Genomic DNA, 26,756 nt, shown 5'->3' on the forward strand with positions numbered 1-26,756 from the left:
GGGTGATAGAGCGCCAGAGGCCTTTTTCCTCTTCAGAGATGACCATTCTCTCATTTTAAGGTCATTTTATTGTTGTCAAGAACTCCCCTTATCACAATGTATGCTGGAATCATTTATTTTCTCCTTCATTAGACTCTAAATTCCTTGGATCACAGGAAGGAACATGGTCTCTGGGAACTAACTGGGTTCCCTTCACAGCTCTAGGACGAGTAATCTTCAGGTCACATCTTCTTATCAGTGTGGTGAGGCTAGTGAACTGCAGAGTCTTTGAAAAGGATGGATACGGTTTGTAAAAGGAAAAATGGGGCAGGCCTATAGAAGGGGCTTAGTAAACGATATCTGGTGACTTGGAGGGTTGCTATGGCTGCAGAGATGATAATACTGGCGTGCTGCTGGGTGTCAGGGTCAGCACGTGTGTGTGTGTGCGTGTGCGTGTGCGTGTGTGTGTGTGTGTGTGTGTGTGTGTGTGTGTGTGTGTGTAAGAGTGCCAGTGAATGGCAGAGTGTGTGCACTTAAACAAATGGGGATGTGGCTGCCTCCTTTGTCCCCCAGGGCTGAATCAGATGCTACCCCCTCCCTTCGCCTTCTCAGAAGTTTGCAGATGTCCCTCTCCAGCTAACTCCTCCCTTTTCTTCCTCCTTTGCTTTCTGTTCCTTCTTGTCCTGTTAACCATTATCCAGGTCATATTCTCGAATACTGCTTCCGCTCGCAGAGATCTCATTACTTGTGAAGGGTCGAGGTACCACCTACATGAGGGTGAAAGCCAAGACGATTTTCTAGACTCTTCTGTACCCGGGCTTAGATTCCTTAGCACTTGCATGATGAAAGGATGCACTATGAGTTCCTTCATCCTGGTCCTCTCTTATACCTGGAACTGTTGTGAACATTTGTCCAGTGGCAGCTTCTTCTAAGCTCTGTAGACTGAAACGCGAAACCAGGCTTGACTCAGCCTCTCTTCCATTCCATTCAGGTGCCGATTGCTTCAGTACCATTTATGCACACCCTTGCATCTGTCTCCAGCTTTTGGCTGTGTTCTGCCTACTGTCACTGGACATTGCCTTCATTCAGATCCTCTTTGTGGTCTGAGAGCACCCAGGCCAACCTACTCTGTGTTAGAAGAAAACATGAAAACATCTGGTCGTATATGCATTTTAATCTCTCTTTAAAATGCCCTGATTTATATCCATTTCATGATATAAATAACTCATTAGAGTACATAGATAATATGTCATGCTATTAACGTAATGGAAAAATTAACACCAAGAAACCCCCATAGCTTGCTATTGCCTAGAGTTAAAGACAGACTCCTCTGGTGTCCTTAGAGACGCACGCGATCCTCCTGCCTAGTCTAGCAAGCTGTTACAGCCCTTCCTGCACACCCGCTGGCTCCAGCCATACCCCGGGCCTTGCTCTGAATTGTTCTTTTTCACGTAGTGGCCGAGAGCAAGGAGAATACACACTCTCATTCCTGTCCAAACCGCTCCACTTGGACTCAGTCAGTTTCACCGAGACTCTGAGCTCCAGCCTCCTCCTCTGGAGCACAGGGTCCAGCTCATGAACTAACACATGCCGAGTGCGCATTGTGCCTGCCGTGTCTGCAGTACTGCTTCAGTGTGAAGGGTAAATTACTTCTCCTACTTTTTCCACCCTAGTATGCCTTATTTCCCAAATTATGATATTGTGCAAGGAATCGAGTGTGTCATGACTTACAGGAAGTCACTAAGAAGCTGTCTGTTAGCCTGTCCCCCCATGCACCTGCGTCTCCCTGCATCAGTGGCCTATGTTGACAGCACTGGTACCTGTGGTTCAGTGGAATTATCCACACACATTGAAATCCAACAGTACAACAACAACAAAAAAATACAGTGCAAGGCATTTGTAAGGTAATATTATAACCACAACAGATATCACATGCCACAATGCCAACATAGGTGGCACCAGGAAAATGTTGCAATCATATTCAAAGTCAGTGACCAAGCAGAATCTGGTTGGAAGAGAACAAGTTAAACAGGCATACATGCAGATGGAAGGTAATGTTAAAAAAGATCCAGGAGGTGTAAAGAGCTTTGCAAGAAATTAATGAAGCCTTTGAATATTTCTACTGAAAGAAATCTTTTAAAAACACTCAGCCAGAGTGCTTAAATGAAACACAAAAAGCATTAACCATAAAAGAAATTATAGCTAAATCTTACTACAATAAAATTAAGACCGTCTGTTCCTTCAGGGAAATCATAAAGAAGGTTAAGGCATAAAATTTATATCTCCAGCATATATAAACAATTACAAATCAATAAGCGAAAAGCTAGTCTACACTAGAAGAGAGAAATGGCATCTGAGGAGACATCTCTCAGTGGATTCCTATTGCCTGTAATTGAGGACAGAGTCACCTAGGTGTTTTTAGAGATTCCCATGGTTCTCCTGTCTACTACAGTCAGCTGAGAAGAGGGAAGAAGATGAGGAGGAAGAAGAAGGAAGAAGAAGAAGGAGAAAAGAAAGGAAGAAAGAGATAGAGAAAGATGAAGAATACGCTAGAAAAAATGCTCAACATTGTTTTATACTTGTGGAAATGAAATCTTCTGGGCACCCTTTAATAGTGAGCCTTCACAGGACCACATTAAGATATTATTTTGGGGACAAAAGTTAAGATGTTCATTTTAGTTATCTATAGATCCATTGGAAACTGCTACAAATATCTAGTAGCTTAAAGTAACAACAATCTCATGTGTTCATTGATTATTGTAACTACGATATGTGTGCTTACGTTTGCATGTGTGTATGTTGATTATTATAACTGTTAATAACTCTTATTTGTTCCAAGTCATACATTGCTACAGATACAATACAAATTCTGTCATGAGACAGGTTCTAAATTTTAGTTCAGTTTTACAGGGAAAACAAGTCTCATCAACAATTATTTTAAAGGCTAAGATTTGTGGCCCAGACTTGAGTCCCAGGCACTCAGGCAGTGGAGGCCTTTGGTTCTGGAATTTAAGGCCTCCCTGGGCACATTAGTGAGACGATATCTCAATGGAAAAATGGACAAGAGAGGGCCTTGGTGTGTGTGGTACAGCAGCAGGTGCTTGCCTTAAGTGCTCAAAGGCCTGGGTTCATTCTCTAGAGCTAGAGCAAACAAACTTACAACAAAAGACCCAATAAAACATGTGAAAAGTAAATAAGACTTTTCCTTTTTCCATCCCCTGCTCCTGGAATGATGTCTCTGAAATTAATTATTTATTAATAAATGCCTGAGCCACAAGCTTTGACTTGTTCCCAAACTGGCTTGTAACTTATTTAACCCTTTCAGACTATTCTGATGTCTACCACATGGTCAGCCACCTGTCCTCTGCTTCGTGTGGCCAAGTCCAGGACGAATCCCCTCTTTATTCTGTCCTGAGTTCAGCTACCTGCTGGTTTATATCCCTCTCCTCAGCGGTCCAGCTCCTGCACCACTCAGTATTTCCCAGAATCCTCTCTCTTCCTGCCAGTGTCCCACCTCCTATTTCCTGCCTCAGCCCATTGGTCATTTTTATTGAGAGATGATGCTTAGAAGAGATTCTTTCTACACAAACATTTCTATTCTATATGACTTTTTAAAAATTCATTCTAGTAGATTCTTTGAAAACACATTTGTAAAGTAAATCAGAAGCCAACAGGCATATGTATTCTTTACGTTCAGTTTTGTTTTCTCCAAATGGGTAAGTGACTTACTGTTTTAAACAAATTCTTTCCCTTTTAGATGCTTCTTGTCTGTCTGTGCTGAATCCCCTGAGATGGTTTCAGTGCAGATCTTCAAATACCAGTTTTATTCCTTAAAAAAAAAAGTAAAGTAAAAAAAAAACCCACAATTCCATTGTCTTTGATGGGCTTTTTTAAGTGTGTATATGTGTGCATGCATGTGTGTATGTGTGTGTGTGTGTGTGAGAGAGAGAGAGAGAGAGAGAGAGAGAGAGAGACAGAGACAGAGACAGAGACACAGAGAGAATTATGTGTTTGTATGTATGTTTGTATGTGTTTGTATGTGTATGTTTGTATGTATGTATATGTTTATGTATGTTTGTGTGTGTATGTGAATGTGTTTGTATGTGTGTATACATGTTTGCATTGCATATGTGTGTATGTGCGTTTGTGTCCTTAGAGGTTAGATGAGGGTGTTGAATCTCCTAGAATTGGAATTACAGTCAGTTGTTAGCTCTCATGGGTGTTGCTGGGATCCAAACTTGTGTTTTCTGGAAAAGCAAGTGCTCTTAACCACAGAGCTGTAGCTACAGCCCCTGGGGGGAGGGGAATCGTTTAAACAGTCAATGAAGTCGAACTAAAACATAATCCACATGATCAAATACACCCCACTTTCTCTCACTTTCAACTTTCCCCGCCATCTTTGTCCTGTTTATGTTCTTTCTAAAAGCCCATGGAGTGTGCCTAGTGCAGCCAGTGTGCACATGGGTGCAGGACCTACTGAAGCAGGAGCAGGGGCCTCATCCCTAGGCTGAGGCATGGTCTCCCAGCAGCCCTCAGTTGCCAGCAGCCACCCGAACGTATGAAAGTTTCAGACAAGCCAAACTACCCACCGCTGAGATGAGTCTATCAAGGCACCACCCACTCTGGAAGACGGAACTATTACAAAGGTTCCAGGGGATGGGACAGAGGTCTGTTCTAGCCTTGGCGATCTGACCCTTGTCTAGGAATCTTTTTTGATTTTTCCTCCCTTTCTATCACTTTGTATTTGGAACCCAATGATCCAGCTATGAGGATTGGGATACAGTTATCTAGTCTCAATGCCAAGCTTTATAACAACAAAATTGCCAAAGAAGAGGCACCACATGAGAGATTGCCTGGCCATCAAAAAGCAAGCAAGCAAGCAAGCAAGCAAGCAAGCAAGCAAGCAAGCAAGCAAGCAAGCAACCGACAAACAAAAATGGTTTATGAAGATGATCTGTGGGCACCATTTATGGAGGATGATGAACTTGGATCATTAATGATAACCACCTTCTCTGTGTACATCTGGGTACACTTTAGAAACTTGATCCTCTAGGAGACCATGGATAGATTTCAAATGGACTGACTTCAAAGGATGTTATCTATTAAATCTTTCCTTTGATAGCAAAGATGTTTTCTGGCCCACAGATGCAAATATTATTGCTATGGCTGCTGTTATTATGATTACTAATATACAAGATATACCTGGTGCCTCTGCTGTGGCTCACCAACTAGATTCCATCTCTGCTGCTGCGGCTGTCCATCCTCTGTACAGTATACCTCCCATGCCTTTGGGAGCCTGGCATACTTTAATCTTTACAATGAGCCGTTCGCTTTTCCTTCACTGGACAGTAAACTTCTTAACGTTTCCGACTTTCCTTCCTTTGTGTGAACCTTACATAGATACTTAATTGGATTTCTCTGATCTTTTTCCTTAATGGTTTCAAGAACTATCCTGTTCTAATAGTAGCAAATTCCTCATTACAATTACTACGTAAGGTTCAAAGGTGACTTGAGTCTCAGCTACCAAAGGATAGGATGGTCTAGGGCGGTTTTCCACCTTGTGCAGGAGAACTCCATAAACATTTGTTTGTATTTTATAAATAAAATCCCTTTAAAAGAAGATCCTGTCTGAAAATTTGTATTGATTTGGTCAGAAGCAATTTTCTTATTGTTATAAACACTGTGAAGGTCAGAGCATGCAAATCCCTCAGATGCCTCACAGAGTAAGTAATCATCCTATGTGAGGCTGAGACCTGCTCTGGAACAGACTGGTTTCCTGCTCATAGCAAACAGGCTGAGTAACCCTGCTCCATCCCCAGCTGTAGCATCTTGCACTCTCTCCAGGGGCCTTTGCCACTTCATGACATCATAAACACGACAGGCCCAGGGTTCAGTTTTGCTGACATTTTCCTTATAAAGCCAATAAACAAGACAGCCTCAAGAGAACAACCATCGTTTTTCCTTTTCTAGAGCCATGCAGAAATGAGATTTGTTTATAGAGCTTCTAATTCATTTTTTCTGCTAATGAAAGCAGGCAATTTTTAGATACATTAGGCAGTATTCTAGACTTTCCTTCATATAAGGGGGCAGTAATCTGCCTAAAAATTAAATCTAACTTTGTATTTTATCAAGAATTATAGATGGGGTATGAGGGAGATGGAAAAATAACTGAAACTAAGCCAAGAGGCAAAAATGTATGTTTTCTTTTAATTCTGGAAAAGAGTTATTGGTGTAATCAGGATTTCTGTGTTTAAGAACATTGTTAAAAAGCCAACATATTACTTTATTGGGGAAAGCAGCTTAAGGCTTACCCCTGCGTCTTCATTGATGTGATCCGTATGCACATGCACCTTCCGGGAGTGTTGACTGAGCCAATTAATCTGCGTGCATTTACAAGTCATATGAATTTCAAACATGTGTCTGGAACAGAACTATTAGAATCCCCTGAAAATGTCTAATGAGGAGATCAAGGCTGCACACCAAGTAATTTCCTGAGTCATGAACAAATAGACACAATGGCACAAGTGGGCAATGCCAGCTCTGCCCACTGAAAGGAGTTACCCAGAGGGCCAAGGTCATTCAAGAAGAATTCTCAGCACAAACATAGCTGTAACTCTCTCTAAGAATACTATAAAATATGGGGGAATAGAGAGGTGTCACTGTAATCGCAATTGGAAAAATTTACCAAGCACCTGAAAATGAGTGGAGCACAAGAATAGGTATGAGGAACGCAGAGAAATTGTCACAGTTCACAGAGTTCAAGTGAGAGAGTTAGGACCCTAGGGGATGTCTGCTGACATTCAGAAAATCAGCATATTGTGTGAAAGAGGTGTTTTTAGAAGTGGTGGTTATAACATTTTTAATTGTTAGTTCACTGAATTTTCAATCTTCCCAGGCAAGCCTAGCATAAAGAGGAGACTGCAGGGTTGTCTTGGAGGATGTGGTACTCAGGAGTTGATGTGGGTGGGGTCGGCCCTGGTAGGGCCGATCCGTGTCTGCAGTCAGGAGGGAGGATACCTGCTCCCTGTGCACCAGCAAGTGTCCCCAGCTCTCAGCCAGGCAAATGGATGATTCCAGGGTGAGCAGAATGAAGCACTGGCATTTGCCAAGCACAGACTGGGATGAAAACAGAATAAATTAGTACCGCTCCGTCGGTTACTGTCGAGTGGGCGAGCCGAGGAAGAAGAGATGCTGAGGCACGTGCTGAATGTGAACTACTTTCTGTCTCCAGCCGAAGATGCAAAGGAAAAGACAGAGACTATAAACCGTGGTCATAGAACCACAGCTGGGGAGGTCCCATGGGCAACCCAACCTCTTTCTTCGAATCGTCGCTGCTACAGTACTCGCTCTTATTGGCACACACTGCTCAGAATACAGATTTTAAACTTATTGTCAGAGAAAATACAAATACCCGAGGTTTAAGTGATTGTTGATCTGGAGTTTCCAGTTGAGGTTACAGATTGCCACCGAGGGATGACAACATTATTTGAAGTTAGAAGTAGAGTTAATTTTTTTTTCAGTTCTTTTCTTTTTCATGTGTATGTATGTAGTGTGTGTTCCTGTATGTGTATGCATGTTGGGATGTATGTACACGTACTCATGTGTGCACAGATGCGTGTGAGCATGTATGGGCACACCTCTGATGAGCCCAGGCTGAAGTTGGGGATCTTCCTAGTTCACCCTCCACTCTACTCACTGAGGCAGGTTCTATCAGTTGAACCCAGAGCTCCCTGAGGACAGTGTGGCTAGCCATCCTACTCAGGGGATTTCCTGGCTCAGTTTTCCCAGTGCTGGAATTCCAGACCTGTTCTGGCCACTGCTGCGCTCTCTGTCCAGCCGCTATAATTTCTTAACACTGCATCTAGCAGATCTGGACAATACAGTGTGGATAACATACCCACTGTACCTTGGTGTAGCCTCTTGCAGCTAGAGACTTTATGATCCTGCCAATGGGCTCTCCCACAGAGAGGGTACAATGTCGGGGAAGAGACTATCAGTTTTAGCGTAGCCTTGGTGTGGTCATCCTCAATATATGCTCAGCTCAGGAGAAAGGCGGTCTTTCAGTATGAATAGTTAGCTTTGTTCTGATATGGCTGTTCATAAAATAACGTAAGGACTAAAGCATGCTGTTGAGTACTGATGCGCACTATAAAAACTCTGAATAAATAAGAAACCCAAACTTAAAGATGCAGCTATTAGTTGGTGAGGAAATAAAGTATTTATGATTTTTCTTATGATCTCTCATTGACATACGGTGCTGCTAACCAAGTGACAAATTAATTGACTCGGTTTAAAGAGAAATGGATGTGGCTTAATGAAGAGGGACAGCCTATGTATTATGAGACAGCTGGTTCTGCTACTGCTGGCTTATGGAGACAATATACATCGGACGGCTAATGAGTCTCTGTTGCGTAAGATAGATTTTCTTTATAATAGAATTGCATGCTTTGTCTCTAAATGGGGTTATTATACACACCATTGCACAATGTTTGAAGAGCCTGGTTGGACCTTGTAGAGGGTTAGGAGAGAAATAAATTGGAAGACAATCGTGCTTAAGACTGTCAATCCATCAAACGCTCCATATTTATCTAAATTACCAGCACGTTCTCCCCAAATACAAATTTGGATGATACACATGGCTGGAATGTTAATGGTGACTGGACTTCACTTTGGTTCTCCCAGTCAGGGTTTCCTCTGTAAGCACAAACTGAAACCTGGCAGTCAGTCCCGCCCCACCACTATCCACCACAGCCACGCCCCTGCATCCCTCTGTGTTGGTACCTGAGTCTCTTTCTCGGCATTTCTTCCACCCACTGCAAACACACACTTATCTTGGGTGATTTAACTCTGGTTTTGAATAATTGATTTTAATGGAAATCCCTTCACTTTTCTTCATACCTGTGGACAGTTGCTCAGTTCTTGTTCTATTCTCTCTCTGTCTCTGTCTCTCACACACACACATCAATCCATCCATCCATCCATCTGTCTGTCCGTCCGTCTGTCCACCCACCTACCTACCTGGAGAGGCATTAGATCCTTTTATAGATGACTGAGCCTTAAGCCACCATGTGGTTGCTGGGAATTGAACTCAGGACCTCTGAAAGAACAACCGGAGCTCTTAACCACTGAGTCATTTTGCCAGCCCCTCTATTTCCTTTCTTAAGATTTACTTTTACACTATGCGTATAAATGTTTTGCCAGCATGTAGTAGGTGTCTTGTGTGTATGCCTGTGCTGGGAGAGTTCAGAAGAGGGCACCAGATTCCTTGGAACTGATTGGTTGTAAGCAGTCACGTGGGTGCTGAGTCCTGATCTTCTGCTGGAGCTTAGTAAGCGCTCCTAACCACTGAGTCATCATTCCAGCCCACACTTAGCTATTTAGGGCAGAGTCACTATAATTCATCTTGTAACTTTGAGAAACAAAACTGGATGTGGTGGAATAAAGTATCAATCACTCGGCATCAAGGTACTCGTACTCAGGGGCCGTGGAGAGGAGATAGTGGGCCTGAGTCGTCCTTTACTCTCAACACTTATTTTGTGGTGGCTTTGGGTCTGATTTACCTTCTACTTGATTCTTTTATTGATGAGTGGTCTTCAGGAATTTTGTAGCTTAGCTTGAGCCAGATTCCTCCCTCACCCCTTACAAGAAATAGTGTATCTGCAAGCCCCCTGAATTATAGGGAAGGTGATTTTTAGGGTGCATATGCTTGCTTGGGAGGGACTTTGGGCATCAGTAGTTCCCGAGGACCTTGACATTGCCCCCTTCTGAAGTGGGGTGAGAGCATCAGCTTCTTCTAAACTTCCTTCTCTGTGTCCTGACTCCCGGCTGAGCGTGAGTAATTGAAACATTACACATGGGGAATAGTTCATGGTTCTCGGAGTAAGATGGTCTTTCCAGCCAAGAGATCATTCCGTCCTGAGCCAGATTGCTTCCCCTTCATCATCGCGAGGTCCTTTATTTTTCCACCTTCGGTGTGTCTGTAAGAAAGCAAGGTGAGCTGAAAGAAATGAACAAAACACTTTCATGGGCTTCGCCACACAGGTCTCAGCCTCTCCAAATTGAATCTTGGAGCCTTGTCAGAAGTGTTATTTTTTCCAACGGAGACGGCGTTAAGAGGCTATAGAAAATAAACTCACCTCCTGATACTGTTCTCTCTGCTGGCTGTATCCATTTACTGCGATGAGTGCATCGGAAGGTGTGACAGGAGGGGTTATAGGACAAAGGAAAGTCACCTCACTCTAATTCTATTTGTCCGTGTTTTCCTTAATATGGGCTTCCAGTTTTCTTATCATTTCTAGAATGATGTCTTACCAAGGCAACTTCTCATTTTTTGGTGAGTGGGTTTATGGAGACACTTAATTCTTGCACTGTTCTGTAGATTGGGCTATGTATTTATAATAAAAATTCTCAAATTTCGCCAGGGGAAAGGAAAAACCTAAAACAAATGGTAACAATGCCTAGATAATGGATTTTTATGGTTTTACAAATGGATTTTATGTACTCTGGTAAAAATAGATATTGGGTGTCAACACCAAGGTTGCATAGCTCTGTGTAGAAATCCGTTTCCATTTGATTGGTTGTTTTATTTAACATGTGGGCTTGCACTTCTCATGGTTTCCCCCTTAGCATAATGACCTGCAGGGGATGACAATGCTCAGAGACTAAAAGCATACGTGAGCCTTTATCACTGCCTGCTTGGTTTACCCCGCTCTATGCATATGAGGATCTAGAAATGGGACATGACCCTGAAATACTCTATGTTCGTGTAATGCCTTTAGTTTAAAGATCTGAAAACTCGTCACCAGTGATTAAAATCTCGTCAGCTATGAAAAGCTGGCACTTTTCGGATTCCTGCGAAATCCTTTCTCTCAGTCCTGTAAATATGCCTGCTCCAGTTTTCCTAGGATTTTTATCCATCCCTTGAGCCATTTCCTGATTTCCTTTCTTCCCACATCCTCATGTGTCTTGAGGTACTCTCTTCCGTGTGTGTTATTTCGGATTCCCATATGCCACTGAAACCAGCCCTGGGAAGGTGGCTAATCTGCTTCTCCTCGGACTTGTTGGAAGTTCTCTGGCTTCTTTTCTTCCTCTCACTTGGTGGCAACATCTCTCCTGCCTCTAAAGCGTCTGCCTTGTTTTGTCTTGAGACACTCTTGAGTTGCCCCCCCCCATTCAGATTTTTTTTTTCTTGTTCTGTTCTGTACCTACCTCTTGTATGCTAAGGACTACAGGGAGTTGAATGCTCTGGTCCAGCTTTCTCTTTGGCTTCCAACTCTGGGCTGTATTTCCAGCTTTCAGGTATATGCCCCATGGCCCAGGCTTAGTAACCTCAGCCTTGGTCTACTTAGCCTTTGGGACTTCTCGTCCTCTCCAGCTTTGCTCCCTCCATCACGATGGCTCTCCCTTCCCCCACACAGGGGCAAACATCAGAGACTCAAAAGCCATTGGGTTCCTGCCTTCCACATGTGTCTGACCACTCAGCAAAGCCCACTTATTCCACTCCAGTGATATCTTCCCATCTACCTGTGTTTCCCTTGATGTTCCTGGGACTTTCTTTCCCTGTCTTCTGTCTGCATGGAGGCCCTGTAACTGTTCCCCCTGCTGCGAGCTGCTTCTGCTACCAGGCATGCTCATTCCTAACTCCCAACTGCCTGAAAGTTGTGGTTCCCAAGACAGCTTAGACTCACACCATGATCTGGGCTCTTCTGACTTGTCTCCTTGATTCATTGTTTCGAGGTAACGCCTTCAGAGAACCCATGGACTTTTAAAGTCACACCCTGTTCCACCATGGAGTCTCTTCTCTCCTTGTATGGGGAAAGTGTCTACTCATGCTTAGAGAGGACCTGCAAATGATGTTTTTGCATGCCTTCCCCCACCACCTCTGATAGTAGTCACTGGACCCTACAGCACTGCCCTGTGATCACACGTCCAGAGAGAGAGAGGACCTTTATCATGCTTGTTTGTCTCACCCCTCATCACTTGACTCCAAGTGCTGAGCACATTCTAGGTCTTTGACAGGCACTGATGTGACAGCCACCCCGAGTGGATGTCATTAGCGTGCATCTGTCGAGCAGCTCAGAAGGCTCCAGAACCATGGGGCCCTGTGGTGCAAGTTTGGGCGGGTTGTTTAATTTCTGCTTCTGGTTATGCCTTTCCCCAGGAGAAAGAGAAGCTGTATGTGGAACTGAAGCACATCTTGGCCCGGCAGCCTGGCCCGGAGGCTGCGGAGCAGCTGCAGATCTACCGGCATACACTGCGGGAGAAGACCAAGCAGCTGAAAGTGAGCCCCTCTCTTGGTAGGACAGATGCCTTGAGGGGACTCCTGGGCTGCTCAGTGACACTCTACCATCCAGCCAGCTTCTCTCAGAGTTCATTAGACTCTAATGATCCCAGAAGGAGGAGAGTAAGCCCCAAGAAATGAATGAGTAAGGAAGGTAGCGATGTAATGGAGGAAGGACTTGCACGGAATGTCACAGGATGGTTTAGACAGCTCAGATGGTAGACAAGAACATTAAACACCGTTGCCAAACCAAAGTCCATTACCACACCAAAGCAGCTTCCTGCTATTCCTTTCCACCCATAATAAACATTTGCAAAGCACCAACCGGTGCTCAGGGTCTTGCTTCATGTCCATTTATCACATGAATAGCCATGAAAGGGAGATGAAACATGCAAAAAGAATTTTTTCTTTGGCACAATTCCCTTCCCAGTGACACAAAAGCCTCAATTGGAGACATGGAGTATTTTATTATTCTGTGTGCCTCTTGGAAGTTGTCTCAAAAACTGCACATCTTCAAACTGTCCTTTTAGCTTTATCTTGTGAGTGAGCAGTCACTAAGAATACCAGAGATGTTTTCTGCTCACACACACGTCCATGGTATTCTCAGGTCAGATGACTTCTGCCCTGCCCAACAAGGGTGACAATCCTAACCTTCTATTTGGAGTGAACTAGATGACACCCTATTAGTATAGACTTGACCTCTTCATAAATGAGACATTATAATAGTGTATTCTTTTAGGTGAAAAGGACACACACAGCCAATCTAATTAGAACATTAATTTTCAAATTACTATGAGTGCTCATTTCACATGAGGACCCGGAGACATAATTTGAATTTTGCAAAAGGCACACAGTCTTGATTACTTTTGTTTCTTGAAACAATTGAATATTTCAAGCCAAAAAAAAAATGTTTCTTTCTCGTTTTCTCATGGTGAGTATAAATTAGAAAAGCTCGTGCTTCCTTTGTCTTCTCCACAGTGGGCTCTGGACAGCCCTCAATGGCTCCCTCGGGGGCATTGTGTTACAGCAATCCTTTACCTCAGGAAACCCTTGTCTTCAGCTCCGTATAAAATGCAACACCTTGCAGCAGAGGGATTGGGAGATTCTGAGCAAGTCCCACAGAGCAAAGCCATTATCTGGATTCTCAAAACAGGGTCATTGTTCCTAAGAATCGAACCACTGAGACAGGTTTTTCTTTCAACATGAACATCATGTTCTTTGGCGCAGCCGGCATGGCCATAATCATATTCACAACAATTAAGAGGGAAGAGTTCAGAAGCAGACAAGCTGGCAAAATGATGATCTTGCTTTTATGACTATCCTCAAAACAGCAAGTGTATGCCCCTTATAACAACTGGCTGCCCTTTCTTGCCTGGATTTTGGTAGGGCGCACAGCTTAGCTCTGGCATCCTTTATTCCCTGTTTGGAGGAGTAAATTTCTGCTCTAGTGCAGCTTGTATCCCTTAACACTCATTGAACCCAGTCATGGAGAGAGGTGGGAGTCAGGCTTCTTATTACAGCCTCTCTCTTGCATTAAGATCTCCAAGGCTCAAGCTCCCTGCCTTTTAGGGATAAGGCATCCCACTGCGGAGATACACAGAGAGCCCAGGAGTAGCCCCAAAGAATGAAAAGGATGGCAGACACTTAGCAGAACAGCCACCCTGGTCTACACATCCATGTAAAGCCTGGTTAGTGGTAGTAATGGGGAGATGCTTTCGGAAGGGCTTTTACTGTAATCCTCAGACTCCAACTGCCTAGTGGTATTTTCTCTTGAATGTATTTTTAAAAGGCTAAGAGCTATTTTCGATGGTGTGTCTGTGTTCTGTCTCCACTTGTAATAAGCCTGCTTGAATGTTGCTGCTGGCTTTCCTTTTAATATGGGATGATGTTTCATTTTTGTTTGTCACTTGGTTACAAAGTCATCAATTCTCAGCCAGATTAATAGCCAGGTATGGGCCCTGAGCCTGTGGAAGCCTGTGGAAGCCTGTGGAAGCCTGTGGAAGCCTGTGGAAGGATGTGGAAGCCTGTGGAAGCATGAGGAAGCATGTGGAAGCATGAGGAAGCATGTGGAAGGATGTGGAAGCATGCTGTTGTTGTTTGAAACCCCGTCTGGACAGTGGTCTGCACCTTTGGCCCCTGGGATGAGTGGTGCCAAGTTAAAACAAGTGTTTCAGAAAAGAATATCATCTCCCTGTGCATCCTTCACTAACACTGCTTCCCATGTTGCGTTAGGTTCTGTCATCGGAGTTGAATATGTACGAGTCACAGAGCCAGGAGTACAAGTATGAGATCGAGAAACTTGGCAGTGAACTGATGTCTTTAAAGAAGAAATACCTGGCTCAGAAACGCAAAGAACTTGTTCAGAAGTAAGGTTCAGTCCAATGTTCTAATCTCGTTATGTCTGGTATCTATCTGATCGTAAGAAAATATGTGAAGGGGCTGGGACTGGTGGCGCTTGCCTTTAATCGTAGCGTTCAGGAAGCAAAGGCAGGCAGATGTCTGAGAGTCCAAGGCCAGCCTGGTCCACATAGTTTCAAGCTAACCAGTAGAACACTGTGAGACCCTGTGTTAAAAAGAAAGAAAGAAAGAAAGAAAGAAAGAAAGAAAGAAAGAAAGAAAGAAAGAAAGAAAGAAAGAAAAGAAAGAAAGAAAGAAAGAGGAAAGAAAGAAAGGAAGGAAGGAAGGAAAGAAAGAAAGGAAAGAAAGAAGAAAGAAAAGCTTGATGAATTTCTCAGAGCTGCCAATTTCTGTAGGGTAAACTGAGTCAGGGTCAAGCAACCAGAAATTCATAACACATTAAAATTCTGACATAGGTTTCTCCTCTCTTAGAGACTTACCAGGGATTCACCAATGCCTGCTCATTGGTGGACTAAACATAGCCGATTGAACAGGGCTGCCCGGCCACACACACTGTCCTCATGGCTTGCCAATGACCAGGTCCTAAGTGTTTGCAGATGAGACTCAATCGCCAGCCTTCCCTGGGCTGAAGCGTACCCACAGTTAAGACCTGTGGAGGGGGCAGGATTCCAACGGCTTTCGTAATGCAGGGGCACCGCTGTGACTGGGAACATTTCCTATGTTGTAGACGTGACTGACTCTGAGCATCCATGTTCGGTGACTGACTAAGGTATCTGTGGTAGGGCGTTGGCCTCAGCTCCTCTTCCAGGAGACGGAGATATGAAGATATAAATGCTGAGGTTGACATGCTGGGTTTGGGGTGCCTGAATGCTGGGAAGCAAGTGTTCCCTTAGCATTTTTACTGCCGTTCCCCTGTTCCCAGGGAGCAGGGCAGGAGCCCAGTTGAATCAGGAAGTTTGAAACTTGGCCTGATGGTGTGGCCTTGCCAAAATTGATCCAGCTAATTCCACAATGACTCCCATCACAGGCTGAAAGTCATATTTGGTATTTCATCTGCATGGACACCTCAGGGACAGGCTGAAATATGGTTTGAGTGCATCTGCCCACAATCCGTTAGCAGCAAACAGCATATAAAGTAACTGGATGCAAATTCATTTGCCAGTAAAAATCTGCCCTTCTTGTAAATCAGAATATTCCCCTGGTCCACATTTAGATGGCGGTTCCTCTGTGGAGTGAAATACTGCCGTGATTTAGAGAAGTCTGTCTTAACAATGTGGGTCTTGTGACTGACTGACTCTCTGAGTCTGTAGTGAAATGGATTAAACATGCAGGTTCCAAGACCCCATTTACTGGTAGCTGGACTCAGCATTAGCATTGGCAACTTGAAGTTTTGAGGGTTGTTTTCAGTCACACTGAAGTTTTAGAACCATGGGGGCAGGGGAGAGGAGAGAGAGACAGAGGGGGGGAGGGGGAAGGGAGGGGGAAGAGGGGACTCATAGGTAAAGGAGTTGCGGAATGGAAACACTAGGTTATATAGGTAGGTCACGGTGTGGGCCAGCGGAGGACCATATCAGCTCTGCTATCTTGAGGCTGCACTGATAAATTATCATAGGGCTGGTTTCTTGTGAGGGAGGTGTTGAGCTCTGAGACCTTCCAGTTTTTTGAGCTCACGTTCTGAACAATAAGTGATTCTTGAAATCATTGCTCCCCCTTGAATGTATACAGACATATACCCCCCCTTTTTTTTTTTAAATTAGAAAAGCTTTTTAGATCCATTTCAGGTCTACCTTCAGGATATTTTAATTTGCAGGCTGCATGCATGCTGTCTTCATTTTGTAATGTTAAGTAAGACATAATGCTTAGTTTTAAAGAGAAAAGCCCAACTAGACTCTTGATACCTTCTTTCCATGACAGGGGTCATCCCACTTGTCTCTAAGGGTCCACACACCCTTAGAGTCACTTGGAGATCACTGACATAGTTTACACAACTCCAAACAGCTAGCATGGTTAAACGGTTAACTATCTTTTTAGAACCAGTTCACCTCAGGCTGTAGCTCATTGGCTTGCCCTAACCTCCTTTTCAAAAAACATGTTCAAGTTGCATGTATTTAGTGTGTATGTGTGTGTGTGTGTGCATGAATGTATGAGTGTGTGTGTGTGTGTGTGTGTGTGTGTGTGTGTGTGTGTGTGTGTGTTTGGCTCTTTGAGTTTAAACAAATTTAAATCAAGCTGAAAATTCTGTGGCTTGCTTTCACTAGCTGCATTTAGAGTGTCTGGTAGCCGTGCACTCTTGGTGGCGAGCCGCAGAACCTTTTTGTTTGATTCAGAGGTATCTGTTGGTTAGCCTGGCTCCTCAGGCTTTGTCTTCACCTGTCCTCCCTCTCAGCCCCCTGACCTGGCTTTGGTTTTACTGGTGGTTCCTTCCAGTCGAGGCATCTGTAAGCCAGGGAGAAGAGATCAGAGGAACACAGCAAAAAAAGATTAAGGTGCTGAAGAAGATAGGCAAAGGCAGGAACAAAAGTGCTGAGATGGTGTAGACTGGGAGGAGAAGGCTGCAGGGAGTCATTATAGTGGTCTATAAATACATTAAACAGATAATGCAGAGGAGACAGCATTCCCGTTAGTCAGCTCAGACCGAGCCAGAAGCAGTAAGCCTAAGTTCCTTCAGAAAGGAAAATTCAGGTTATTTAAGGCAAGGAAGTGCAGGGAAGGGGGAGTGAGGGCTGCCTGCATCTAACATCTAGTCAGGAGCTAGACAGAGTTGCCAAAGTGGGGGAAGGAAGGAGCCTCTGCTGGATCCACTCAGAGCCAGAGCCTTTTGTCCTATTTGTGCAGGATGGACTTTCACAGTGAAGAAATCAAATCTACCAGGAGCAGCCAAATTGACCAAGCACTGCTCTCCAGGTTCTTTCCAAATGGACTAATTCAGAACCTCCCCTGTGGGTGCTCTCTATACACACACCCTTGAGAAACAGCAGCTCCTATCATTTTTGCCTTTTGGCTTCTTTCATTTGTCTCAGACACTCTTCACCACCCATATCCCAGCCACATCCATCCCACATCCCTCCAAGGGATCCACCCACATCCCTCCAAGGGATCCACCCACATCCCTCCATGAGATCCACCCACATCCCAGCCACATCCATCCCATGTCCCTCCACTGGATTCCTCTAGTCTTTGCTTTTTATGCTGGTCTGTACTTTGCAGGATCAGGCTCTTTCCCTAAAGTCAATATTCATTCCCCTAAGATCAATCAGGTGTAGTTGGCCCATCTAACTGATTTTGGTTTTAGAGTTTGCTTAATTTTTACCTTTTATAATTCAAAATAGGTAACTTGTATGCTACCTCTGCAGGAAAGAGATGTGTATGTGTGTGTGTTTGTATGAGTACATGTGTGTGTACATGCATGTGTATGTACATGCATGTGTGTGGTCATGCGTGTGTGTGAATATGTGTATATATGTATATATATGCACATGTGTGAATGTGGGCATATGTGTGTGTGCATGTATGTATGTGTGAAAGTGTGTGTGTAAAAGGGATCCATATAGAAAAATATATTGCAGATTTGTTTTAGGCAGAATTCCTTTTATTTATTTTTTTTTACCAAAATACCATCTTTTTTTAATCTCCCCAGATTTTCTTGCATCTTAGACTGTTTCTAGTACATTCTGATGCTTGTCTGGAGTCGTAGGAAAGTTTGTACATTATAGATGTCCAAATTTGATAAAGACACTTTACATGGAGTAAATATTTCTAACATTTCACAAGAATTTGGAAATGGACCAGGTGATAATCAACTAATTAGTCATTATATCTAAGCCAAGAGGAAGGCTCTTCTGACTGATCTTTGGAACTAAACAAATATTTTTAAAACAGGAAGACAGTGACACGCCAGGAAGCTCCAAAGGCAGTATCTATGCTGTAATGAGGCCCTCTGTCCATATTTGGACCACCAGTAGAAGCAAATATTGCATATCTAATTATCTCCCCATAATTCTATATGCTGTCAGAAAACGCCTAATGAGATTTCCAACCAGAAGCCCTAATCAGTTGTTTTCAGTGGGTAGCTTACCCTAGGAAATTACAGAACATGAGACTTAGAAGAGGAACGAGGTGTTGGGGAAGTTAATCATGTCTTTTCCCTTATAGAAACAAGGACAGGATGTCGATGAACAACATCTTCTCAGAGCCCAAGAAGTCTGTCCCTCGGTTTACTGGGGGTGGATTTCCCCTCCACCAGGCATCCAAGGTGAAATTTTAACTGGAAGCTACTGACTGGCTCAAGCTCAACAGCTCAGGAAATTTGCACTGGAACATTATGGAGGAATCGCCTTCAATCCCTCAAATCATAGATAGATAGAAAAGCTGGTGCCCAGCTTTTCGGAGTTGGAAGGGATGGACAGCTATCAGTGTCTTGTATATACAAGTGATGATGTCGTTCCTGAAGCTCACGGACAGTAACCGACTGTGACTGTAGCTCTTTAATTAAGATGGCCCTTGGCATAAAGCTGATCTTTTGTTACAGTTGCATCAGCTGACTAGAAATGCACTAGGTTTAGAGACTTGGGGTGGATGAAGCTTTGGGTATTAATTTCTCTATTATAGATATTTGAGCACTTGAAGGTCTTGTATGCAAAAAATATTTTATATGTTAAAAATGCAATGCATGCCCTCACATCTTATTAGTGAAAATCTATTTTAATTATTCCTCATTAGCAAGTCATAGCATGAGATAGGAAAACAGGACACATGACTGGGATTTCAAAAAGTGTATATTGAGAGTGATTTCCACGTGGGACATCCTTCCAGGCCTGGGGTAGGAAAATCTGTTCTGAAGAAGAAATGCCAATAAATACTTCATCATAAAAAAAATTCTTTGTAAAGATTTTGATCTTTGCTTTGGTAGAGCATGTCATTAAAATTTAAAATGACTGTGAGACATGTTTAACATAAGGATCCAAGCCAGCGAAATGCAAGAGCCAACTTCTGGGTTTCAGAGGCCTTGTGCTTGGCAGTGGAGCTGGTTAGCCCCACGGTCTGCTTGGCTCTCAGGTTGCCAGACAGCATTTGGAGCCACAGACCCCACGGTGAGTTCTTTTTTGCGAAGCCGAGAAGACTTGGGCAGCAGTTTGCAGTTACCTTGTTAAAATGTTCATCTAGCAATGCCATGGCCACCTCTTCTACAATAACTTGATTTCTGCAGTTGTTTTTTAAATTCTTGAGGGGCAAGCAACCCAGTGGTGAGCTAAACAGCAGGAGCGAAACATGAGAGCCGAGAGTGTCCCGTTTGTGTTCAGTGACCGTGATTTCCACTGTTGGGGGTAAGGGTGTTGGTAACTGTTGGTTGTCAGCCAATGGCTGTTCTGAAGGGGTACTTCTGGTTCTCCTTGGCTGTAGGCAATGCATGCCCTTGCTACTCAGTGGCAGCCCTTGGATAAAGAGACAGCAGGTGCTGAATGCTTGCCACCCTATGATCCTTTCTCCTTTGAACCAGAGTGAGAATGTCACAGGTAGAAAGTCACCTTAGTGTCTGTGGTGATGTTATGGTGCGGAATGCTTCTAATTGCTTCCAGCACCTTCCTTGAGTATAGGAAATGGGCTGTCTCCTCCAGAAGTTACCAAGAGCATTTTAAATCCAGAGAATCACAGTGGGAGCCAGAAGTGAGTGGTGAGTGCTTTATCCCAGTGGACAAGACGGAAGATAAGGAATTCAAGGCCAACCTTGACGACAGTGGCAGTCAGATTTGAACCTGGGCTAACAGGAGACCTTGATTCAAAGCAAACAAATGGCTATGACTCAGTAGTTAGGTAAGATGGTGCATGCCTGTTTGTCTTAGTCAGGGTTTCTATTCCTGCACAGACATCATGACCAAAATGCAAATTGGGGAGGAAAGGGTTTTTTTCAGCTTATACTTCCACATTGCTGTCATCACCAAAGGAAGTCAGGACTGGAACTCAAGCAGGTCAGAAAGCAGGAGCTGATGCAGAGGCCATGGAGGGATGCTACTCACTGGCTTGCTTCCTCTGCCTTGATCAGCTTGTTTTCTTATATAACCCAAGACTACCAGCCCAGGGATGGCACCACCCACAAGGGGCCCTCCCCCCCTTGATCACTAATTGAGAAAATGCCTTACAGCTGCATCTTATGGAGGCATTTCCTCAACTGAGGCTCCTTTCTTTGTGATAACTCCAGTTTGTGTCAAGTTGTCACAAAATCAGCCAGTACTCTGTTATGCCTCCAAATGGCAGGCAGAGACAGGAAGATCACAAATCCTATTTCAGTCTGGACAAGAATAGGCTGAATGGGGAGCCCTTGCCAGGGGTGTACAGGGATCTATGGTTAATACCCAGTACTTAAAGAAATCACAGTGGGGATGACATTTTCATTTCTAAAATGTTGCTGATGATATTTTCCCTCAGAGCTACATGTTGTGTAGACAAAGCCAACCCTTAGGGCTTCCCACCCACAAAGAGACATTTCCTTAAGAAGAGCCAAGGCCAAGTTCATTGAGTTGTTTCAAGGGTTCTATAAGAGGTTCACCTGGGACTCCTGATCTATCCCAGAATGGCAAAGGCTCTGGGAACAGCTTCTGGGCTCACAGTCTGACTCCTTACGATGAACTGTTTTGAGCAGTAGATGAGTTCAGTCATGTAAGATTAGAGTACTGTTAGGCATAGAGTATGCAATATGTATGTGTTATGTTTATATATGAATATAGATATATAAATATAAGAGATAACCAATGTTTATAGTTTTCTTAAAAACTATAAAGGTGATTCTAAAATGCTAGTACTGGGTGGATGTCATTCAAACGTCTGGATGAAACTTGATTTGGTAATGTAATTTATAACTGAGTAGCTTCTAAAATGCCACACTGGCTGCCTTATGAAATCTCTATGTGTTATTAAAATCGGGGGGTAGTTAAAGAAAATCTGATATAAAATAATAATGTATCATAATAAATTTACACATAAAAGCAAAAAGAAAATCCAATATATGAGGATAAGGTGATCTTTCTTCTCTAGAAGCTGGAATTTTTGTTGTCATTCAGTAACCAAAGGGAAAGTCCCAGTGACCTCGGCTGCCTTCTGCCCTCTTCCTCCTGGTTGTCACCTGAACAGGGATCCTACGACTCAGAGCTGAAGAGGGCTCTGGGAGCTACACGCAGCCCCATTAGATGGTGTGTTTGTGTGTTCAAGTGGAGCAGTGAATTAGGCTGGAAATAGCAGAGGCCCAGTACTGTAAGCACTGTCTATTGAGGTGCACGTATTTCCACCGTGACCATGGCACAATAATGAACTGTTAAAGACTCGAAGCTTTCCAAAGGATTAACAGTAACTGTGAGCTCACAGTCGGCTTGGTGCTTTTAAAAATCACAAATCTGCTCTGCATTGTAAAGCAACACGAGGAGATGGTACAGCTGTGTCATTTTGCCCCTGGGGCTTTTCTGAGTTTGAGAGAGTAGTCCTGTCATTAAACCATGCATGACTTCCAACTGGGAGGATGTGGAGCAGTGATGCTTTCTCTGTTAATAGGGACCATGAGCATGGAGATTCCCTGGCCATCCTTTGCTGACTGGCACTTCTCAGCCGCTACTCTCCTAGCTGGGTTCTTTAATTGTGCTGGCTTCTGAAGAATGGCTCAGAGCAGAGGTTTGCTGCTATGATCTGCCACGGAGAGGGTGTTAGCTGTACTAGGAAGAGATGGCGGCAGTTCCTCTTGTCATGGCGGTAATTCTGCTGGAAAAATTTATCCAGGGTTGGTATTCGCATTTGATTTCCTGACTAGCTCTGCGTTTGAAGTTTGACCTAGGCCATGATCCCCATAGGAAAATCCTGTATGGCAAATTTTGAGTGGAATGGCATGTCACAGGCTCCGAAATTTGAAAAACAGGGTACTCCATTTTTGTTAAACATAGTCTCTTACATGGCCACCTACCTGCTATTGGAGGAAAGGAAGGGTGTTTTTAAATATTAAAATTGTAAAATAACTTAATATGTATCTCATTATTCTTTTTGTAGTAGATGGAAAATATTTTTATAGCATTATCCATTTTTAACTTCTAATTCAATGCTGTTTTAGTATACCATTCCTCATATCTATTATTTAAAGGTTCCATTAGGGTTTTGAGATCCATTAGAATTTTATAACAGTAGGAAATGTCGTATCAACAGGATACCATTCTTCTTTTTTATAATTAAAAATAGATTTTCCTCTTATTTTAAAGTACCCCACTGTAACAGAAAACCAGGAAGTAAGGAGAAGTAAAAAGGAGAATGCTACCAATCATTCCCCATCTCCCATCTCTGTCACCTGGGGTTGTCGCCATTGCTTATGTCTGCCATTTGTCCTGACTGGTAAGGGCTCAGGATGCCAAAATGGTAAATATTTTGAATACTGTTCATAAACTACTACTGTTGCATACTTCTGAATGTATCTTTCTGCATTTAAAAATCATTTGATTCTATATGTATGGATGTTTTGCTTACGTGAACGTCTGTGCGCCTTTTGCACACCTGGTGCCCACAGAAGTCCAGAAGAAGTTCTAGAGTCCAGAAGAAGGACTTTTCTCATCTTTCTAGACTGGTTTTCTCTTATGCAATACCCTAAGAAGGAAGCGCATACAGTATATTCTTCTGGACTTGGATCTGGAAAATACAGGATAAGTACATTTGAGATCAGCCGTGTGGTTGTCTATGGGCCCTCATACCAAATTGACTCAGACTTATTGCATGGTGGTATCCTGTCATATAGAAGTAATGCGATTTGAGTTGTTGATAGGAGCTGGTTAACTTCTAGATTTTAGCTTGTATGAATCACATTGCTACAAAGATTCCTGTATGAATCATCCTGTGGCGAGACATTGTCATTTCTCTTGGGAGAAGCACTAAGGAATAGAATTGCTGGATCTGCACAAAAGCATGCATTTTACCTGATGAGACACTGTCAGAGTGTTCCCTACATTGTATCAATGCACCATCCTACAAACAATGTGTCTGGACTCTGATTACTCCATATCTTGGTCCATATTGTGCACTGTCAATGTTTTAAAGCCATTCTATCCTATAAACATCGATGTCTCGAGGTGGCTTATTTCCTGGTGACTAATAGCACTGCACATTTGGTTTTGCCATTTTGCTCATTCATCAGCCTTCAGACCTTAAGCCCATTTTATCTTCTTCCTAGGTCATGAAATTTCCTCCTGCGGGCTGACGCACGGGCTGTGTTTTGTTGCTGATGGTGTTTGTTTGTTTGTTTTGTTTTGTCACCAAGTTTGTGGCTTACCTGTCCATTTTCTCAGCATTGTCTTTTGAGGAACAGAACAGTCACATCTTAGTTGAGTCCCACGCACCCTCATTTTTCCTATGTGGCTTTTACTCCATTGTCCTAAGTCATTTCTGCCTTCTCCACGACAGTAATGAGATTCTTTCATCTGTATTTTGCTTTAGAAGTTGTTATACTTTTGACTTTTCTGTTTATATTTATGGATTCAGAGCTAATTTTATGCATAGTGTGAGGTTTTAGAGCAGAGGTCCATTTCAAAACCTTTTTAATTAAAAAAAATTGAAATACAAATTATTGGTGGTCACTCTGTTGTCCATTAGATGTTAAACATTTTTTTTTTTTTTGTCCCAGCTGAGACTCTGGGTACTGTGTGATCAGCATCTCACCTTTTTTTCTCCCTGCCCTGTGTGATCAGCATCTCACCTTTTTTTCCCTGCCCCCACAGTCCTTGTTAAACCACCAGGCTCCTCCCAACTTCCTAGAGTTCAAACTTTTATGTTTTGAGTGTAAGTGAGAATTTTTTAAGTATTTGTCTTTCTGTGTCTAGCTTATAGCAATTAGTGTGAAATACCCAGTTTCCTCCATATGGTTACAAATGTAAGAAATTTCTCCTTTTAAAGGCTTAAGAGTATCTTGTGCATATATACCCTCTATTTTTCATCTATTTATGCAGATAGACTTCTGTTGATTGATTGGAAATAATGCTTCAATGAATATGAGAACCTCCCCTCCTTTCCCATCCTTTCCTCTCCCTTTCCTGTCTCCTATCCTCCTCTTCTCCTCTTTCCTCTCTGCCTCTCATTCCTTCTCTCTAAGTTCTTCCCACATAGCTCAGGCTGGCCTCAAACTTCATGTCTTCCAGTCACCAAGTGCTGTGATTACAGACACGTGCCACCACATGCCTCTGAAAGAATCATTTCTTAATTTGACTTTGTACTCTTCCAATCATAGTTATTCTAGCTAAGTTGGGGCAAGTTAACTTTTCCCAGCCCTCAGATTCTAATTCGCAAAGTGAGGACCATAATTATACCCGGTACCTATCTCACAGAGCTCCCAGCATTATGGGCTGCTATATTTGATGCTTGCACAGTGCCTTGAGCATAGTAAATGTACAAGAGAATTCTGTTAATATCAAAAAAATCATCTTGCTCTTAGTTGGCAGTTTGACAATTTGAAAAACTCTTTTGAGGGTTCAGGTGAGTAGATAGTGAGTACCGTAGAACCCCCTCCCCTGTTATCTGGATAGATATAGGGTCAAGAATTGCCCCTGGATTACAAGGCCTTCTATTATGCTCCTTAAATAGACATTAAAAGGTTGAGTGCCTATTAAAGTATATTGTGTCGGTTCAGTCTCTCTCACATTAGCGTTTGGTCTTTTTTATACTTCATTTGGGACAGAGTGCCAGGAACTCTTTCTTCTGGTTCCAGAATAAAGCTCTTCACATCTAAGGCTGGGACAGAGGCTTTCCTCTCCCCTGCAGTGAGGAGGCTGGGGCATTTCACAGGGGTAACTGTGAGCAGTGACGCCATGTAACTCCAGCACGGCGAGGCTTTGGCAACCTGGATGACCAGCCACACTCCAGTGTCCTTGGGAGATTTCATCGCCTCAAACCTAGCTGCACCAGATGAGGAACTGTATTAAAGGGGGTCTGTCTCATAGTTAGGGAGGTTGAGAAATGGTGATCTAGAAAATGTTTTAGCATAATTAGTGCCACAGTTTTTCAGCATCATCCAGCCCTTCCACACATGAACACTACTATCTAGTCACTGTTTGTCTCTTTCTTTCCTCGATTTCCTGGGTGGACCATAATTGCTACGGTTCCCATGTAAACACTTAACTCCCTTAAGCTCCGTCTCTACTCTAATGGACTAGCAAGACTTCCTTCTTCCTCCACCCTTCCTCACCCCTCACCTTCCCAGTTTTACCTCATGCCTTGCTTTAAACTTGACTGAGGATGTCTAAACCATACTCTTCCCCCCAGTTAACAGGAATCTCAAAGTGGGGCCTCTGCATTTCCCTCCCAATAAGTAAGACAGTACCCTCCACCTACCAGACTAGTAGCTCTTCTTGTCCTCTGGGTCCCGTCTCCTTGTATTCCTTGAGGATTTGCTGCTATGGCAAGTTTAGTACTTCTCAGTCACTAGCTCCTCTCTCCGGGAGCCTTCTCACCAGCCTGTGGGCATCTATTGGCAGGACTCTTCAAAGCCCACTCACCTTCCTGGATTTCACTTCTTCTCAGCTCAGACTCCAGTTTCTTCCAGAAATCCTTGAGCCCTCGATCTCTTCTTGGTCCTAGCCATCCTTTAATGGTCTCCACTCTAGTTCTAGAAACACTTGTGTCCAGCGGAGACTTGCTTGTCTTAATCTTATAAATCTCTCAACATTTGGCCCAAAGGGATGCTTTCTCCTCAAAAGTACAGTCTATAGAATGTCCCAGAGTATGTTACCTGCTGTCTGTGCTCACTAGGTCTATGTAAATTTGACACAAACTAGAGTTACCTAAAGGATAGAACCTCAATTGAGAAAATGCCTTCAGAAGATCTGGCTGTGGGGCATTTTCATAGTTAGTAATTGTTGGGGAGGGCCAAGCTGTAGTAGGTGGTTCAGTTCTTGGGATGGTGGTCCTGGTTCTATAAGAAAGCAGGTTGAGCAAGGCAGTGAGCAGCCTCCACGGCCTCTGCATCAGCTCCTGCTTCCAGGTTCCTGCCCTACCTGAGTTCCTTTCCTGGCCTTCCTCAGTGGTGGACTACATTGTGGAAGTGTAAGTCAAATAACCCCTTTCCTCCCCAACTTGCTTTTGGTCGTGGTGTTTAATGGCAGCAATAGAAACCCTAATTAAGACAATGTCT

At 43.4% G+C, this 26,756-nt stretch overlaps 1 protein-coding gene across 1 annotated transcript in view; it reads left to right on the forward strand.

The window, feature by feature from the left end:
* The window catches only part of Cfap58 (cilia and flagella associated protein 58), a 96,286-nt gene extending 76,801 nt beyond the window's left edge, over positions 1–19,485 (forward strand). Inside the window, exons 16-18 of the mRNA XM_021206686.1 lie at positions 12,140–12,259; positions 14,492–14,625; positions 18,770–19,485. Of these exons, the coding sequence (XP_021062345.1) occupies positions 12,140–12,259; positions 14,492–14,625; positions 18,770–18,881 (366 nt within the window). The 3' untranslated portion in view covers positions 18,882–19,485. The remainder of the gene's footprint in view (positions 1–12,139; positions 12,260–14,491; positions 14,626–18,769) is intronic.
* Positions 19,486–26,756: the final 7,271 nt, after the last annotated feature.

Source organism: Mus pahari, chromosome 1, assembly GCF_900095145.1.
Source record: "Mus pahari chromosome 1, PAHARI_EIJ_v1.1, whole genome shotgun sequence".
NCBI classification, from domain to species: domain Eukaryota; kingdom Metazoa; phylum Chordata; class Mammalia; order Rodentia; family Muridae; genus Mus; species Mus pahari.